Here is a 20,993-nt window from a genome sequence, read left to right on the forward strand (position 1 = left end):
TAGGTTATGCAATTTTTTGGTGATTTTTTGCTTGTTTCAACTTTTAATTTCTGATTTTGAGATGGGTAAGTTTAAGCTTATTTCTGGGATTTTGAGGGATAGCTAGTTTAGCTGCTTTATCGGCGTTTTCATTACCGTATATTCCTACGTGGGCGGGGATCCATAAGAATGTTATTTATTTGCCTACCTTAGTTAGGTCGTTGGAGCTTTTAAGTATTTGATTTATTAATTTAGGTCGGTTTTTGGTATTTTTGTTTTGGAGGGCTTGCAGTCCACTTAGGGAGTCGGTAAGTATTAGAATTTCTTTTGGTGGTTTTTGGATTCTTGATTATGGAGGGCTGAGGCCATGCCCATTAGTTCTGCCGTGAATATTGATTGGTAGTTTGGGAGTCGGAAGGATTGTGTGGTTTTAGTTGGTTGTGTGGTATGGACTCCGAAACCTGTGTGTTTGGAGGTCGGATCTAAAGATCCGTCCGTGTAAATGTGACGCCAATTTTGCCTATTTTCGTGTATGTATGCTAGTGTGGTGGTTTTAGCTATGTTTGGGTCGGTTTGTTTATTTATTTGGCTAGCTAGTGCTGTGTCTATTTTGGGTATTTTAAGTTTAGGGGTGAAGATATTTGATTGTTTGCAGTTTTGTTTAAGATTTTTAATTTGGTGTTCATTTAGGTAGTTTGTTATTCTTTGGGATATTGGGGTAAGTAAGGGGTGTTTACGAGCTAGAGCTGGGTTTTTGGGGCTGATGTTTTGGTTTATTAAGTTTTGGATGAGAGGGTTTGATTGGGACGCGGCCCAGAAATTTAAGCTTAGCTGTTCCCTGCGTAGACTTAGTGGCATTTCTCCTGTTAAGGCCTGAAGTGAAGTGTAGGAGGTGCCATGTTGGGTGCGTGTAATTAGTTTGAGAGCCTGATATTGTATTGAGTCAAGTTTTTTAGATAGAGAGTTGTTTAGGGTGTTGTATATGGCGCAGCCGTAGTCTAGTTTTGATCTAATTAGTGATATGTAGAGAGAGAGGAGGGTATCTTTGGAGGCTCCCCAGTTAAAGCCAGTTAGGCATCCTAGCGTGTTTAGGTCTTTACTGCATTTAGTTGTTAGGTTTTGGATGAGAGCATCCCAGGAGAGATGTTCATCGAAAATAAGTCCTAAGAATTTGGTTTGTTTTTGAAATTTGATTGTTTGTTTGTTTAGCTGGAGGATTGGGGAGGCGGGTTTCATGTTTTTATGTTTGAATACTATTCCTGTTGTTTTTTCTGAGTTAAGGGAGAAGCCCCAATTGTCAGCCCATTGTTGTATTTTATTTAGAGATTTTTGGAGTACATTTTGGGCCATTTTAATGCTTTTAGTGCGGATCCAGAGGGCTCCATCACCCGCGAATTTTGATGTGTTTAGTTTAGGGGATAGGCCCTCGAATAGATCGTTTATCATTATATTGAAGAGGGTGGGGCTGAGGATACTGCCCTGGGGAGTGCCATTTTCTAGGGGACATTGGTCCGATAGTGTTTGGTCTATACCCACGGTTATTTTACGATTGTTTAGGAAGTCCTGGATGTAGTTTATTATCTGACCTTTGAGTCCTATTTTTTAAAGTTTTTGTATTAGCCCTTCGTGCCATACCATGTCGAAAGCTTTAGAGAAGTCTAAGAAGATGCCTGTGGTATATTGTTTATTTAGTTGTCCTGTCTTAATATCTTGCTCTAGTCGGGCGAGGTTATCTAGGGTTGAGCGGCCAGTTGTGAAACCGCTTTGATCTGATGATGTTATTTTGGGTTAGGTAATGTTGTAGTCTATTTTTAGCCATTGATTCCATTACTTTGCATTAGTTTGAAGTTAGGGATATTGGTCTATATGAGTTAGCTTGATTAGCTGGTTTATTAGGTTTAGGGATTGGTATGACTAGGGCGTTTAGGTAGATGAGATTGTATAGTTTGAGTATAGCATGGAGTAGTTAGGGGGAATTTTTTAATTATTTGGTAATAAGTTAGGTCTAATCCTGGGGCTGTCCCCTTTTCCTGTTTTGGATTACGTAGAGGAGCTCCTCCATTGTGTAGGGTTGGTTTATTTCTAGATTGTTATTGTTTGGTTTTTTTGTGGGTTTGTTTTCTGTTTTAAGTTTATCTTGGAATTTTTGGCTGAAGTGTTACTGCTCACGGCCGAAAAGTGGTTGGCGAGATTATTTGCTTTTTGGGCGGGGTTGGTTGAGTTGTTAATGTTAGGTTTTTTTTATGTCGTTTTAAGCCTCTAATGGTGTGGATTTTGCGCCAGACCGTTCTGGCATCTGTACGGTTATTTATACCTTCGCAAAAAAAATTCCAGTCTCTACTTTTGGCTATTTGGACTAGTTTTTGAGCCTGGTGGTTTAGTTCGTGGGCTATGTTTAGATGTTTGTAGTCGCGTTTTGCTTTATTGAAGGCTGATTTACGTTTTCGTCTAGTCTGTTCTATTTCCTCATTCCACCATGGTACCGTGGGTTTGCCTGTCTTAGATGTTTTGAAGGGGATGGAGGTTTTGGATGCGTTTATTATATAGTCTGTTAGGTTTTTACAATAGGTTTCTGGATCATTATTTTCTATTTCGTTTAAGTTAGCTTCGTTGCAGATATCTTGGAATTGGTCCCTGTTAGCTATATTGTAATGGAATTTTGGTTCTTGGTTTTCTGTTTGGATTGGTACGTTTGTATTTCCTATGGTTATGTTTATGGGGAAGTGGTCACTACCTAGCGGGACATCGTCCACTTCCCATTGAGTACTTTGAGCTAGATCTGCGGTGCATATGGTTAGGTCGATAGCCGACATTTTTTGGTTTATCTTATCGTACCTCGTGGGTTGGTTGTTATTTAGGACTACTAGGTCGTTTGTTTCTATCCATTCGGAGATTAATTTGCCATGATTATCTATTTTATCATCTATGCTCCATGTAGGATGGTGAGCGTTAAAGTCTCCTAGGAATATAGTAGATGTATCGCTTATTTGGAGTAGTTTTTTTAGATCCTCAGGTTGGACTTTTTGTTCCGCCCAGTGGTATATATTTATGATGATTATTTTTCGGTTATTTAATGTGATTTTAATGCCGTTGGCTTCTAGGTTTGGCGTGTCTATTTTTATTTCTTCGTAATTTATATATTCCCTGATATATATGATTAGTCCTCCTGCGGCTCTTCTTGTTTTTGGTTTAGCTCTGTCAGTTCTAACTGAGTTGTAGTTAGGTAATGTGAATTTGGATTTTTTTGAGAATTTGGATTCCTGGTTACAAGCAATGTGAAGGCCTTTATTTAGTTTAAATTTAGTTTTTAGTTCATGGCCGTGGGAGGTGAGTCCGTTGGCGTTCCACTGAAAAATATTTAGTCCTTCCATTATTGGGTTCGGGTGATTGGTGATTTAGTTTTTAGTTTTTATTTTATTCGGTGACTTCTTTTCGATGGAGGTTAAAGAGGAAGAAGGGAAGATTGGTTAATTTTAGATTGAAAGCTACTTTGTGGAAGAATTTCATGCTAGCTTTTGGTGAGTTTTGACTATTTAATTAATTAATTAATTAAATTACGCATTTATATAGCGCTACTTATCCAGACATACTGCCTGCTCAAGAGCGCTCAGTCGTATGCTCTTTTGAAGAGGATGGTCTTGAGTTTTGATCTAAAGGTGTTGACATCTTCAGATCCCCTGACATCAATGGGCAGTGCATTCCATAGAGTTGCACCTGCTTTTCGGAAGGTTCTGTCACCATATGTTGTTCTGCTGGTTGGTGGAACAGCAAGCTGTAGTTTGTTTGCAGATCTCAGTGTTCGGCCAGGTTGGTAAAGGGCAGTGAGTTCCTGGAGGTATACTGGGGATAGCCCATGGATCGATTTGTAGACAAACATGATCAGCTTGAACACGATCCTGAGTCTCACAGGTAGCCAGTGCAGCTCTTTCAGGACGGGTGTAATGTGTTCACGCATTGACTTCCGTGTGATGAGTCTGGCAGCAGTGTACGTTTTGCACACGCTGTAGTCTATCCATGCTGCTGCTGCATACCATACAGAAGACTATTACAATAGTCAAGTCTTGATGTTACAAATGCATGGACTAGGCACTTGACTGATGCCGTGTCTACGTATCTTGCTATCTGTCTGATGTTCCTGATGTGAAAGTAAGCTGTCTTGCACATACTGCTTACATGGTTATCGAGACTGAGTGTTGAGTCAATGATCACGCCTAGATTTCGGGCACAAGAGTTTTGCTCAACCGTACAGTCCCCAATTTTCAAACCAGGAAATCGTACTTTGGACTGCATCTGTTTAGAGCTGATGATCAAGAGCTCAATTTTGTCATCATTAAGTTTGAGAAAGTTGCTTCTCATCCAGCATCTGATGTCATCTATGCAGCTTGAGATTGCTTTAAAGGTAGTGCTTATTGATGATGTAGTCAACGGTCTGAATCCCAGATACAATTGTGTATCATCAGCATACATATGGAAGTTTAGATTGTGAGATCTTGCTATATCTCCTACTGGTAGGGTGTAGATGGTGAAAAGTATTGGGCCAAGGACAGAGCCTTGAGGCACTCCAAACTTAAGTTCATACTTCTTTGATCTTACTCCATTAATGATAACTGATTGATAGCGTCCTGGGAGATATGAAGCAATCCAAGATAAGGCATCTCCAGTAATGCCAACTCGTGATTCGAGTGTTGTCATTAGAATGGAATGATCTATGGTGTCGAAAGCCGCTGACTATGCATGTATACTAGGAGTAAGGTGAGGTTATTTAGGTTTTGGGTGTTGGCTGGTTGGGGAGTTTTGCGGTTTAGTTTTCTTTTTCTTTTGGGGCTGAGAGGGAAGTTTGGTTTGTTTCAGTTTGAGTAGTGTCTATTGTTTCCTCAGTAGTGGAGAAATCTTCGTCATCGGTTAGATTAGGTTTAGCTGTTTGAGTTTCCATAGGAGAGGCATGTGATGTGGAGGGTTGTGTAGGTGTTTGCGGGATGGATGTAGCTGTGGATTTCTTAGTGTTTGTGTTTTGTTGTTGTGCTTGCTTGTGGGGGAGTGTTGTTGCCATGTGGGCTGTAGGGTGCTTGGATGAGGGTTGTGTTGTGGCGGTCGTTTTGTGGTTTGTTTTGCATGCGGGGGTTGATGTTTTGGCTATGTGAGATGTGGGAGGGTTCGTGGTTGGTTGAGTGGCTGCTTGTGTGTGTGAGGTGGGTGCGGTTTCTCGGTAGGGGCCCCAGACAGAGCTGTCGGTTATGGGTGTGGTGTTTGTTTGTGGGATGGTGTTTGGGTGTGGTGTAGGGAGGAGTGGTTTGGATGCGGGTGTAGCAAATTTTCGTGTTTGGATTTTGGCCGTGTCTATGTTTATGTGTTTGTTGGCCTGCTGGGTGAGTGTGTGTCTGTCTGGGCATTGGTTTGAAAGTGAGTAAATAATCGAGTCTGGTGCCGACAAACCTAGAAACATAACCGGAGCGAACCGGGATTCGAACCCACAACCATAGGTTTCTGGCGTGCCCAAGGGACGCAACTCTGCACAGCGCCTCAGGGCGACTTAGACAACTTGGCCACCATGTTAGGCCTCTTACAGTTTCAGCTAAAATTGAGTAAAGGTACTTAAACTTCAAAGCGTAAAGTGTTTTCTGCGCCTCCCAATCAGAGTCGGTGAGTAAATTGGAGTAGGGGGCTAATTTCTTACTTGTTTTATTTCACAATTATTTGTGTTTGTAAGAGACGATGTGAGTTTAATTTCTATTATTTTTCTTCAAAGCATGTTATGTTTTCACAATAAGTTGAGTTTCGTACAAGCTAAGATGGATTATAGTTGGAGTAGAGGCTAATTTCTAATGTAAACTTGTTTTAACATCTCGCAATTATTGGCCTTTGCAAGTTACAATATAAGTTTAATATCATTTATTTGACCAAGGTAAAAAAAATTAATAAGGTGCCGTTTTCGCAAGATATTAAGACAGGACATCTAAATAAACAATATACCACAGGCATCTTCTTAGACTTCTCTAAAGCTTTCGACATGGTATGGCACGACGGGCTAATACAAAAATTTAAAAAAATAGGACTCAAAGGTCAGATAATAAACTACATCCAGGACTTCCTAAACAATCGTAAAATAACCGTGGGTATAGACCAAACACTATCGGACCAATGTCCCCTAGAAAATGGCACTCCCCAGGGCAGTTTCCTCAGCCCCACCCTCTTCAATATAATGATAAACGATCTATTCGAGGGCCTATCCCCTAAACTAAACACATCAAAATTCGCGGATGATCCGCACTAAAAGCATTAAAATGGCCCAAAATGTACTCCAAAAATCTCTAAATAAAATACAACAATGGGCTGACAAATGGGCTCCCTTAACTCAGAAAAAACAACAGGAATAGTATTCAAACATAAAAACATGAAACCCGCCTACCCAATCCCCCAGCTAAACAAACAAACAATCAAATTTCAAAAACAAACCAGATTCTTAGGACTTATTTTCGATGAACATCTCTCCTGGGATGCTCTCATCCAAAACCTAACAACTAAATGCAGTAAAGACCTAAACACGCTAGGATGCCTAACTGGCTCTAACTGGGGAGCCTCCAAAGATACCCTCCTCTCTCTCTACATATCACTAATTAGATCAAAACTAGACTACGGCTGCGGCATATACAACACCCTAAACAACTCTCTATCTAAAAAACTTGACTCAATACAATATCAGGCTCTCAAACTAATTACACGCACCCAACATGGCACCTCCAACACTTCACTTCAGGCCTTAACAGGAGAAATGCCACTAAGTCTACGCAGGGAACAGCTAAGCTTAAATTTCTGGGCCGCGTCCCAATCAAACCCTCTCATCCAAAACTTAATAAACCAAAAACATCAGCCCCAAAAACCCAGCTCTAGCTCGTAAACACCCCTTACTTACCCCAATATCCCAAAGAATAACAAACTACCTAAATGAACACCAAATTAAAAATCTTAAACAAAACTGCAAACAATCAAATATCTTCACCCCTAAACTTAAAATAATCCAAAATTGACACAACACTAGCTAGCCAAATAAATAAACAAACCTACCCAAACATTGCTAAAACCACCACACTAGCATACATACACGAAAATTGGCAAAATGTGTGTCACATTTACACGGACGGATCTTCAGAGTCCATACCACACAACCAACTAAAACCACACAATCCTTCCGACTCCCAAACAACTAATCAATATTCACGGCAGAACTAATGGGCATGGCCTCAGCCCTCCATAATCAAGAATCCAAAAACCAAAAAAAATCCTAATACTTACCGACTCCCTAGGTGGACTGCAAGCCCTCCAAAACAAAAATACCAAAAACCGACCTAAATTAATAAATCAAATACTTAAAAGCTCCAACGACCTAACTAAGGCAGGCAAACAAATAACATTCTTATGGATCCCCGCCCACGTAGGAATATACGGTAATGAAAACGCCGATAAAGCAGCTTCACTATCCCTCAAAATCCCAGAAATAAGCTTAAACTTACCCATCTCAAAATCAGAAATTAAAAGTGGAAACAAGCAAAAAAATCACCAAATAATGGCATAACCTATATCTAAACTCAAATAGCCAAATCAAAAAAGTACTCAGCAAACCACTAACCAAACCCAAAATTCTGGTACCCTATATCGCGTTTTCGCCCGGTTTTGCCGTATATCACTCTTGGGTATGATTACGTTTTGGGTTGTCATCTCTCTAGTGATCCACTCATCTTCAAGTGTGATATACCACTGGAAGCCATATATAAGTACCTCTCCAATGAGGTATCAATAGTTGGTATTGAGTGAATATGGACCAACCCATGGCAAATCGAACGTCATATATCCCGACAAAACCAAATTCTTCTCGCAGAAACCTTTAATCCGGTATATGTTCTATGTACGTGTGCCTGATTCCACTACAATCGTCTAACACGTGTTCCAGTACATCTCTTGAAGTACTTCTTAACATGTGATGTTACCAGGTGAAAATCTTTTGCACAATTTGGAACAAATATACTCTTATAATATCAGAGTAGGATACCCAATATTGCATTCTCGGCTTAGCTACATCGGAACAACGCTTGGATGTATGCTCAGGATTTGGCTTGTCATCTTGTGTGTTATTCACCGACCTTGATGTGTTATATGCCATAGGAAACCATATATAAACACCATAATTTGATGTAGGCTGATTATTGATCTACTTGTGGACAATCATACAGAATACTTCTTGACAACTCTGATATCACTCACTTTTGTATGCATATAAGAGGTTCACAGTATAATGCTCGAGTCGATTTCAGAACTTTGAATGAAATGGACCTATGTGTAACATATTCAAGATGGCAACCATAAAGCTGTGCAAAAAAACTGATCATAATGTTGATGTAATTTCAGCAAATATACAAATCAATTTCTTGGACGCTGACTTGATATTTTGACAAATTTTGCCATTTTAAGTTGAGTTTCAGATTCTTTAGTACAGCTACTAGTTAAGGTGAATTTGCAGGGGGAACCACCGGAGGTAAAAGACGAATTCACTTAGTAACATTTAATTCATACATAACTTAGCTACTTAAGTTTCCAATTTACAGAAAATATCCAAATGCGAATCGTCCAAATCGTATATGAATGGCTTGAAATGAACAGGGACCATGCATTCACAGAAATAAAGGATATTCCAATTACATACCTAAGATTCTCTTACAGAATACCCAAGTTAATATATATGGAAATGTCCCACCTTGTAACAATGTCATCACCGTGATTATGTGTCTTTTGAGGTTGAACTGTTGTGACTGAGACCAACATCTTATACAACCGGGAACAACTCAAAAACAGCTTTGACATCTCAACGGAAACGTATCCCCAGTGATCCAGAGCCAGTGTGCATCATACATGTACCTGGCTTGAAGTATGGCCCACTATAACGTCTGAGCAAAGCCAAAGATCCAGATGAGAAGATCGAAAAGCTGAAGGAGAGATCAAACGTAGAAGGATGGCAGAACCTCCAGAAACGCCAAATCAAATGGAAGTGTCATGTACAAGCCTGCCGGCAGTTCTGGAAGAAACCCATGGCTATCACAGAGAATATTATCAGCGTTTTACAATGAACCTTGACCGTTTGAAACAACCTGAAATTGAATCTTTGGAACTAGCTGGCCGCCCAATTCGGCGTCCATCCTATGAGCCCATCATCTTCCAACCTGAGTGCATCTTTTGTACTTCATATTCATGAAAGAAATTCAAGTTAAAAGGAAGCTGGACAACAGAAGGCCTCACAAACTTCAGTCGGGATGGATGGCAGCATGTCATCGAAGTAGCTCAACGTCAAAAGGTTCGTCCCAACTTTTTTCTTGTTAACATTCAAAATCATGTTTCGTGGGTCATACCTAGCCCACGGCCTACCCCTCTTGGGTTGCACATACCACTTTCGCCCCTTTCGGAAACACATTAAATGGCCTGGCCGGGCCCGTGTGCGAAATACGCATCAGTCGGAAAGCGCACGTTAAATCTCCAAAGTAAATAAGTAAGTAAGTGCTGTCAGATCACAATTATTCACAATGGCCTTTCGATTTGTTGCATGCGAGTAGAATGTCAGAAAAAATCAACATGCTGTATCCTGTGAGAAATGTGACCAGTGGACCCTACGTGTATGTGGAACTGGACTTTCTGTGGCCCGTTATAGAGAAATTTGCCGGACTGAAGAAGACTTCCCTTTCCGCTGATGCGTAGATCCAGTCATTGAATAGGTGATCGGTAACTTTGATGTCAGTTTCCAGTCAGAAGATGCAGAAGAAATGAGAGTACCAGACCTATCGGAAATACGGCATTACGGCTTAGAAGACGAAGATGACCGTAACAAGTAACTATTTTATTTCAAAGTATTTGCCAAAAAATATAATTATTATTAATAATAATAATAATAATAATAATAATAATAATAATAATAATTCATAGTATAGTATTCATAGAAGCATAATATATTATTATATTATTTCTTGAGTTCAATAAGAGATGTCACCATGCTGGAACATGGTTTATAAAACAGGACAAAAATACGCAATTAAGGTAAAATATTACGAATAAAGAGCTAAATGTTACTACTAAAGGTCAAAATACAATATTAATAGTCAAATGTTACGAAAAGACGTCATAAGAAAAGAAAGAACAATGTGTACGAAAGGACGTGCTATGATGCCGAGTTTTGTTTCAGACGCACATTTTCATCTGAAAAGTGAACGTTGTGCGAGAGTTTGTTTTATTTAACAGCTTTTCGGAAACTGTGTGCGAACAAAATGCTGCCTAATATCTGAACAACAAATATATTTATACCAAATGGATTTGTGTACATATGTATAACTTACACATTCGTTAGGAAAAATAGCTCGCCATAAATAAAGAAAATCGAGTTTCATCTATGACGACAGCGTTCGTTTTCAAACCATATTTATTTCGTTTGTTTACATCCACATTTATATTTGTGACAAAGACAACTTGTAAGTTGATGCCGAAATGTATGCGTAAGTCAGGGATGTATGTATCGCAGCTGTGTGTGAAATATATGTTATGTTACAGGCGTCTCATAACCGGTCCACACACATAGATATACATGTATATATATTGTATTTTGACCTTTAGTAGTAACATTTAGTTCTTTATTCGTAATATTTGACCTTAATTGCCTATTTTTGTCCTTTTTTAAACTTTGTATTTTTTGACCGAATGGCCGCCCATAGGAGCCCCCTTCTGCCGACCTTGCCAGAGAATGTCTACACTTTGGTTGAGACAGGGCCGCAGAAGGGCAAAAAGAAGCTTGTGGATTATTATGGATTCACGTACGTCGTTCGGGTAAATATCTTTATACTTGTTTTTAAACACAAACATTTATTTATATCTCATAAGAATATAATATAATCTAAGATAGTATGTCATTTATTTTTTCATTTGGTGTTTGCAGAAAACTTCAGCATTCTGGCGCTGCAGCGTCAGGAACAAGACGACAACCTGTCCGGCATCGGTGATACAGGTGGACGACACCAACTATGAATGGAAACACTGCCACCATCCGCCATAAATATTATACTTAAGTGCATGATCTCTGCGTCATTGTCTATGTCCAACATTATACCTACAGGTGCATGATCACTACATTATTGTCCATGCTCAACATTATACTTAGGTGCATGACCTCTGCGTTATTGTCTATGTCCAACATTATACCTACAGGTGCATTCTCACTACATTATTGTCTATGCTCAACATTATACATACGGGCGCATGGTCACTACATTATTGTCTATACTCAACATTATACTTAGATGGATGATTTCTGCGTTATTGTCTATGTCCAACATTATACCTACAGGTGCATGATCACTACATTATTGTCTATGCTCAACATTATACCTACAGGCGCATGGTCACTACATTATTGTCTATGCTCAACATTATACCTACAGATGCATGATCACTACATTATGGTCCATGCTCAACATTATAGTTAGGTTCATGATCACTACATTATTGTCTATGCTCAACATTATACTTAGGTGCATGATCTCTGCGTTATTGTCTATGCCCAACATTATACCTACAGGTGCATGATCACTACATCATTGTCCATGCTTAACATTATACTTAGGTGCATGATCTCTGCGTTATTGTCTATGCCCAACATTATACCTACAGGTGCATGATCACTACATTATTGTCCATGTTCAACATTATGCTTAGGTTCATCATCACTACATTATTGTCCATGCTCAACATTATACTTAGGTGCAGAATCTCTGCGTTATTGTCTATGCCCAACATTATACGTACAGGTGCTTGATCACTACATTATTGTCTATCCTCAACATAATACTTAGGTGCAGAATTTGTGTTATTGTCTATGCTCAACATTATACATACAGGCACATGATAACTGCATTATTGCCTAAGTTCATGAACACTACATTATTGTCTGTTCTCAACATTATACATACAGGTGCATGATAACTACATTATTGTCTATGCTCAACATTATACCCATAGATGCATAATCACTACATTATTGTTTATGCACAAGATTATACTAGGTTCATGATCACTACATTATTGTTTATGCTCAACATTATACTTAGGTGCGTGATCACTACATTATTGTCTATGCTCAACAATAAACATATAGTGGCGTGATCACTACATTATTGTCTATGGTTAACATTCTGCTTAGGTGCATGATCTCTGCGTTATTGTCTATACTCAAGTTTATACTTAAGTTCATGAACACTACATTATTGTCTATTCTCAACATTATACTTAGGTGCATGGCCGCTACATTATTGTCTATGGTAAACATTATACTTAGGTTCATGATCACTACATTATTGTCTATGGTCAACATTATACATACAGGTGCATGATAACTACATTATTGTCTATGGTCAACATTATACCCATAGAGGCACAATCGCTACATTATTGTTTATGCACAAGATTATACTAGGTTCATGATCACTATATTATTGTCTATGCTCAACAATATACATATAGGTGCGTGATCACTACATTATTGTCCACACTCAACGTTATACTTAGGTGCAAGGCCGCTACATTATTGTCAATGGTAAACATTATACTTAGGTTCATGATCACTACATTATTGTCTATGGTCAACATTATACTTAATGCATGATAACTGCATTATTGTCTATGGTCAACATTATACTTAGGTTCATGATCACTACATTATTGTCTATGCTCAACAATATACATATAGGCGCATGATAACTACATTATTCTCTATGGTCAACATTATACCCATAGAGGCATAATCGCTACATTATTGTCTATGGTCAACATTATACTTAGGTTCATGATCACTACATTATTGTCTATGCTCAACGATATACATATAGGTGCGTGATCACTACATTATTGTCTATACTCAATATTATACTTAGGAGCATGATCACTACAGTATTAACTATGCTCAACAATATACATATAGGTGCATGATCACTACATTGTTGTCCACACTCAACGTTATACTTAGGTGCATGACCGCTACATTATTGTCTATAGTCAACGTTACACTTAGGTGCAAGGCCGCTACATTATTGTCAATGGTAAACATTATACTTAGGTTCATGATCACTATATTATTGTCTATGGTCAACATTATACTTAGATGCGTGACAACTGCATTATTGCCTATGGTCAACATTATACTTAGGTTCATGATCACTACATTATTGTCTATGCTGAACAATATACATATAGGTGCATGATCACTACATTATTGTCTATGGTCAACATTATACCCATAGAGGCATACTCGCTACATTATTGTCTATGGTCAACATTATACTTAGGTTCATGATCACTACATTATTGTCTATGCTCAACAATATACATATAGGTGCATGATAACTACATTATTGTCTATGGTCAACATTATACCCATAGAGGCATAATCGCTACATTATTGTCTATGGTCAACATTATACTTAGGTTCATGATCACTACATTATTGTCTTGCTCAACAATATACATATAGGTGCGTGATCACTACATTATTGTCTATACTCAACATTATACTGAGGAGCATGATCACTACAGTATTAACTATGCTCAACAATATACATATAGGTGCATGATCACTACATTGTTGTCCACACTCAACGTTATACTTAGGTGCATGACCGCTACATTATTGTCTATAGTCAACATTATACTTAGGTTCATGATCACTACATTATTGTCTATGGTCAACAATATTCTTAGGTGCATGATCTCTGCGTTATTGTCTATGCTCAAGATTATACTTAAGTTCATGAACACTACATTATTTTCTATGCTCAACATTATACTTAGGTTCATGATAACTACATTATTGTCTATGGTCAACATTATACTTAGGTGCATGATAACTACATTATTGTCTATGGTCAACATTATACTTAGGTTCATGATAACTACATTATTGTCTATGGTCAACATTATACTTAGGTGCATGATAACTACATTATTGTCTATGGTCAACATTATACTTAGGTGCATGATAACTACATTATTTTCTATGCTCAACATTTACACTTAGGTGCATGATAACTACATTATTGTCTATGGTCAACATTATACTTAGGTTCATGACCACTACATTATTGTCTATGCTGAACAATATACATATAGGTGCGTGATCACTACATTATTGTCTATACTCAACATTATACTTAGGTGCATGATTACTACAGTATTAGCTATGCTCAACAATATGCATATAGGTGCATGATCACTACATTATTGTCCACACTCAACGTTATACTTAGGTGCATGACCGCTACATTATTGTCTATGGTCAACATTATACTTAAGTGCATGGCCACATTATTGTGTATGCTCAACATTATACTTAGGTGCATGATCACTACATTGTTGTCTATGCTCAACATTATACCTACAGGTGCTTGATCACTACATTATTGTCTAAGCTCAACATTATACATACAGGCGCATGGTCACTACATTATTGTCTATGCTCAACATAATACTTAGGTGCAGAATTTGTGTTATTGTCTATGCTCAACATTATACATACAGGTGCATGATAACTACATTATTGTCTAAGTTCATGAACACTACATTATTGTCTGTTCTCAACATTATACATACAGGTGGATGATAACTACATTATTGTCTATGCTCAACATTATACCCATAGATGCATAATCACTACCTTATTGTTTATGCACAAGATTATACTAGGTTCATGATCACTACATTATTGTCTCTCCTCAACAATATACATATAGGTGCGTGATCACTACATTATTGTCTATTCTCAACGTTATACTTAGGTGCATGATTACTACAGTATTAACTGTGCTCAACAATTTGCATATAGGTGCATGATCACTACATTATTGTCCACACTCAACGTTATACTTAGGTGCATGACCGCTTCATTATTGTCTATACTCAACATTATACTTAAGTGCATGACCACATTATTGTGTATGCTCAACATTATACTCAGGTGCATGATCACTACATTGTTGTCTATGCTCAACATTATATCTACAGGTGCTTGATCACTACATTATTGTCTATGCTCAACATTATACATACAGGCGCATGGTCACTACATTATTGTCTATGCTCAACATAATACTTAGGTGCAGAATTTGTGTTATTGTCTATGCTCAACATTATACATACAGTTGCATGATAACTACATTATTGTCTAAGTTCATGAACACTACATTATTGTCTGTTCTCAACATTATACATACAGGTGCATGATAACTACATTATTGTCTATGCTCAACATTATACCCATAGAGGCACAATCGCTACATTATTGTTTATGCACAAGATTATACTAGGTTCATGATCACTATATTATTGTCTATGCTCAACAATATACATATAGGTGCGTGATCACTACATTATTGTCCACACTCAACGTTATACTTAGGTGCAAGGCCGCTACATTATTGTCAATGGTAAACATTATACTTAGGTTCATGATCACTACATTATTGTCTATGGTCAACATTTTACTTAATGCATGATAACTGCATTATTGTCTATGGTCAACATTATACTTAGGTTCATGATCACTACATTATTGTCTATGCTCAACAATATACATATAGGCGCATGATAACTACATTATTCTCTATGGTCAACATTATACCCATAGAGGCATAATCGCTACATTATTGTCTATGGTCAACATTATTCTTAGGTTCATGATCACTACATTATTGTCTATGCTCAACAATATACATATAGGTGCGTGATCACTAAATTATTGTCTATACTCAATATTATACTTAGGAGCATGATCACTACAGTATTAACTATGCTCAACAATATACATATAGGTGCATGATCACTACATTGTTGTAGACACTCAACGTTATACTTAGGTGCATGACCGCTACATTATTGTCTATAGTCAACATTATACTTAGGTTCATGATCACTACATTATTGTCTATGGTCAACAATATTCTTAGGTGCATGATCTCTGCGTTATTGTCTATGCTCAAGATTATACTTAAGTTCATGAACACTACATTATTGTCTATACTCAACATTATACTTAGGTGCATGATAACTACATTATTGTCTATGGTCAACATTATACTTAGGTGCATGATCACTACATTATTGTCTATGCTGAACAATATACATATAGGTGCGTGATCACTACATTATTGTCTATGGTCAACATTATATTTAGGTTCATGATCACTACATTATTGTCTATGGTCAACATTTTACATATAGGTGCATGATAACTACATTATTGTCTATGGTCAACATTGTACCCATAGAGGCACAATCGCTACATTATTGTTTATGCACATGATTATACTAAGTTCATGACCACTATATTATTGTCTATGCTCAACAATATACATATAGGTGCGTGATCACTACATTATTGTCCACACTCAACGTTACACTTAGGTGCAAGGCCGCTACATTATTGTCAATGGTAAACATTATACTTAGGTTCATGATCACTACATTATTGTCTATGGTCAACATTATACTTGGATGCGTGATAACTGCATTATTGTCTATGGTCAACATTATACTTAGGTTCATGATCACTACATTATTGTCTATGCTGAACAATATACATATAGGTGCATGATAACTACATTATTGTCTATGGTCAACATTATACCCATAGAGGCATACTCGCTACATTATTGTCTATGGTCAACATTATACTTAGGTTCATGATCACTACATTATTGTCTATGCTCAACAATATACATATAGGTGCATGATAACTACATTATTGTCTATGGTCAACATTATACCCATAGAGGCATAATCGCTACATTATTGTCTATGGTCAACATTATACTTAGGTTCATGATCACTACATTATTGTCTATGCTCAACAATATACATATAGGTGCGTGATCACTACATTATTGTCTATACTCAACATTATACTTAGGAGCATGATCACTACAGTATTAACTATGCTCAACAATATACATATAGGTGCATGATCACTACATTGTTGTCCACACTCAACGTTATACTTAGGTGCATGACCGCTACATTATTGTCTATAGTCAACATTATACTTAGGTTCATGATCACTACATTATTGTCTATGGTCAACAATATTCTTAGGTGCATGATCTCTGCGTTATTGTCTATGCTCAAGATTATACTTAAGTTCATGAACACTACATTATTGTCTATACTCAACATTATACTTAGGTTCATGATCACTACATTATTGTCTATGCTGAACAATATACATATAGGTGCATGATCACTACATTATTGTCTATGGTCAACATTATACTTAGGTTCATGATCACTACATTATTGTCTATGCTCAACATTATACTTAGGTGCATGATTACTACATTATTGTCTATGGTCAACATTATACTTAGGTTCATGATCACTACATTATTGTCTATTCTCAACATTATACTTAGGTGCATGATAACTACATTATTGTCCATGGTCAACATTATACTTAGGTGCATGATAACTACATTATTGTCTATTGTCAACATTATACTTAGGTTCTTGATCACTACATTATTTTCTATGCTCAACATTACACTTAGGTGCATGATAACTACATTATTGTCTATGGTCAACATTATACTTAGGTTCATGACCACTACATTATTGTCTATGCTCAACAATATACATATAGGTGCGTGATCACTACATTATTGTCTATACTCAACATTATACTTAGGTGCATGATTACTACAGTATTAACTATGCTCAACAATATGCATATAGGTGCATGATCACTACATTGTTGTCCACACTCAACGTTATACTTAGGTGCATGACCGCTACATTATTGTGTATGCTCAACATTATACTTAAGTGCATGACCACATTATTGTGTATGCTCAACATTATACTTAGGTGCATGATCACTACATTGTTGTCTATGCTCAACATTATACCTACAGGTGCTTGATCACTACATTATTGTCTAAGCTCAACATTATACATACAGGCGCATGGTCACTACATTATTGTCTATGCTCAACATAATACTTAGGTGCAGAATTTGTGTTATTGTCTATGCTCAACATTATACATACAGGTGCATGATAACTACATTATTGTCTAAGTTCATGAACACTACATTATTGTCTGTTCTCAACATTATACATACAGGTGGATGATAACTACATTATTGTCTATGCTCAACATTATACCCATAGATGCATAATCACTACATTATTGTTTATGCACAAGATTATACTAGGTTCATGATCACTACATTATTGTCTCTCCTCAACATTATACTTAGGTGCATGATCACTACATTATTGTCTATGCTCAACAATATATATATAGGTGCGTGATCACTACATTAATGTCTATTGTCAACATTATACTTAGGTTCATGATCACTACATTATTGTCTATGCTCAACATTATACTTAGGTGCATGATAACTACATTATTGTCTATGGTCAACATTATACTTAGGTTCATGATCACTACATTATTGTCTATGCTCAACAATATACATATAGGTGCGTGATCACTACATTATTGTCTATTCTCAACGTTATACTTAGGTGCATGATTACTACAGTATTAACTATGCTCAACAATATGCATATAGGTGCATGATCACTACATTGTTGTCCACACTCAACGTTATACTTAGGTGCATGACCGCTACATTATTGTGTATGCTCAACATTATACTTAAGTGCATGACCACATTATTGTGTATGCTCAACATTATACTTAGGTGCATGATCACTACATTGTTGTCTATGCTCAAACCATATACCTACAGGTGCTTGATCACTACATTATTGTCTAAGCTCAACATTATACATACAGGCGCATGGTCACTACATTATTGTCTATGCTCAACATAATACTTAGGTGCAGAATTTGTGTTATTGTCTATGCTCAACATTATACATACAGGTGCATGGTAACTACATTATTGTCTAAGTTCATGAACACTACATTATTGTCTGTTCTCAACATTATACATACAGGTGGATGATAACTACATTATTATCTATGCTCAACATTATACCCATAGATGCATAATCACTACTTTTTTTATGCACAAGATTATACTAGGTTCATGATCACTACATTATTGTCTCTCCTCAACATTATACTTAGGTGCATGATCACTTCATTGTTGTCTATGCTCAACAATATACATATAGGTGCGTGATCACTACATTATTGTCTATGGTCAACATTCTGCTTAGGTGCATGATCTCTGCGTTATTGTCTATGCTCAAGATTATACTTTAGTTCATGAACACTGCATTATTGTCTATACTCAACATTATACTTAGGTGCATGATAACTACATTATTGTCTATTGTCAACATTATACTTAGGTTCATGATCACTACATTATTGTCTATGCTGAACAATATACATATAGGTGCATGATAACTACATTATTGTCTATGGTCAACATTATACTTAGGTTCATGACCAGTACAGTATTAACTATGCTCAACAATATACATATAGGTGAATGATCACTACATTGTTGTCCACACTCAACGTTATACTTAGGTGCATGACCGCTACATTATTGTCTATGGTCAACATTATGCTTAGGTGCATGATCTCTGCGTTATTGTCTATGCCACAGATTATACTTAAGTTCATGAACACTACATTATTGTCTATACTCAACATTACAGTTAGGTGCATGATAACTACATTATTGTCTATGCTCAACAAAATACTAAGGTGCAGAATTTGTGTTATTGTCTATGCTCAACATTATACATACATGTGCATGATAACTACATTATTGTTTATGCACAAGATTATACTAGGTTCACGAACACTACATTATTGTCTGTTCTCAACATTATACATACAGGTGCATGATAACTACATTATTGTCTATGGTCAACATTATACTTAGGTTCATGATCACTACATTATTGTCTATGCTCAACATTATACTTAGGTGCATGATAACTACATTATTGTCTATGGTCAATATTATACTTAGGTGCATGACCACTACACAATTGTCTATACTCAACAATATACAGACAGGTGCATGACCACTACATTATTGTCTATAGTCAACATTATACATAGGTGTATGATCATTTCATTATTGTCTATGCTGAACATTATACTTAGGTGCATGATAACTACATTATTGTCTATGGTCAACATTATGCTCAGGTTCATGGTCACTACATTATTGTCTATATTCAACATTATACATATATGTGCATGATCACTTTATTGTCTATGCTGAACATTCTACATATAGGTGCATGATCACGACATTATTGTCCATGCTTAACATTATAATTACGTACATGATCTCTGCATTGTTGTCTATACTCAACAATATACATACAGGTGCGTGATCACTACATTATTGTCCGTACTCAAAATTCTACGTAGGTGCATGATCACTCCATTATTGTCTATACTCAACATTATGCTTAGGTTCATGATCACTACAGTATTGTCCGTACCCAAAATTCTACTTAGGTGCATGGTCACTACATCATTGTCTATGCTCAACATTATACATATATGTGCATGATCACTTTATTGTTATCTATGCTCAACATTACACTTAGGTGCATGATAACTACACTATTGTCTATGCTCAACATTTTACATATAGGTGCATGATCACTACATTATTCTCTAATCTCAACATTTTACTGAGGTTCATGATCACTACATTATTGTCCATGCTTGACATTATAATTACGTGCATGATCTCTACATTGTTGTCTATGCTCAACATTATAACAAGGTGCATGAACACCACATTATTGTCTATGCTCAACATTATAACAAGGTGCATGATCACTACATTATTGTCTATGCTCAACATTATAACAAGGTGCATGATCACTACATTATTGTCTATGTTCAACATTACACATATATATTGGCATGATCACTACATTATTGTCTATGCTCAACATTATACTTATTTGGAAGATCACTACATTATTGTCTAT

At 36.7% G+C, this 20,993-nt stretch overlaps 2 protein-coding genes across 4 annotated transcripts in view; one reads left to right on the forward strand and one right to left on the reverse strand.

The window, feature by feature from the left end:
- The first annotated feature begins 269 nt into the window (after positions 1–269).
- LOC124127631 (T-box transcription factor TBX15-like) overlaps positions 270–20,993 on the forward strand; it is a 92,012-nt gene continuing 71,288 nt past the window's right edge. Inside the window, exons 1-2 of one of the 3 annotated variants that reach the window (XM_048384055.1) lie at positions 270–287; positions 8,766–9,319. In XM_048384055.1, coding sequence (XP_048240012.1) covers positions 9,217–9,319 — 103 coding nt within the window. In that variant the 5' untranslated portion in view covers positions 270–287; positions 8,766–9,216. Of the gene's footprint in view, positions 288–7,762; positions 7,965–8,677; positions 9,320–20,993 lie in introns of those variants that run through there. The other 2 variants (XM_048384054.1, XM_048384053.1) reach the window with 2 other exon arrangements.
- LOC125373275 lies at positions 3,587–4,335 on the reverse strand. The gene is made up of 2 exons (XM_048384274.1): positions 4,146–4,335; positions 3,587–4,002 (listed from the first exon to the last, which is right to left on the reverse strand). Exons 1-2 carry the CDS (start codon positions 4,333–4,335, stop codon positions 3,587–3,589), a joined length of 606 nt encoding a protein of 201 aa, XP_048240231.1.

Source organism: Haliotis rufescens, unplaced genomic scaffold, assembly GCF_023055435.1.
Source record: "Haliotis rufescens isolate VD_foot unplaced genomic scaffold, xgHalRufe1.0.p SCAF_5, whole genome shotgun sequence".
Classification (NCBI taxonomy): Eukaryota; Metazoa; Mollusca; class Gastropoda; order Lepetellida; family Haliotidae; genus Haliotis; species Haliotis rufescens.

Coding starts and splice junctions, on each gene's coding strand:
- LOC125373275 (XM_048384274.1), bottom strand. CDS start 4,335: ATGAGAAGCAACTTTCTCAAACTTAATGATGACAAAATTGAGCTCTTG. Junction 4,003..4,145: donor TCTCGATAACCATGTAAGCA/GTATGTGCAAGA, acceptor TATGGTATGCAG/CAGCAGCATGGATAGACTAC.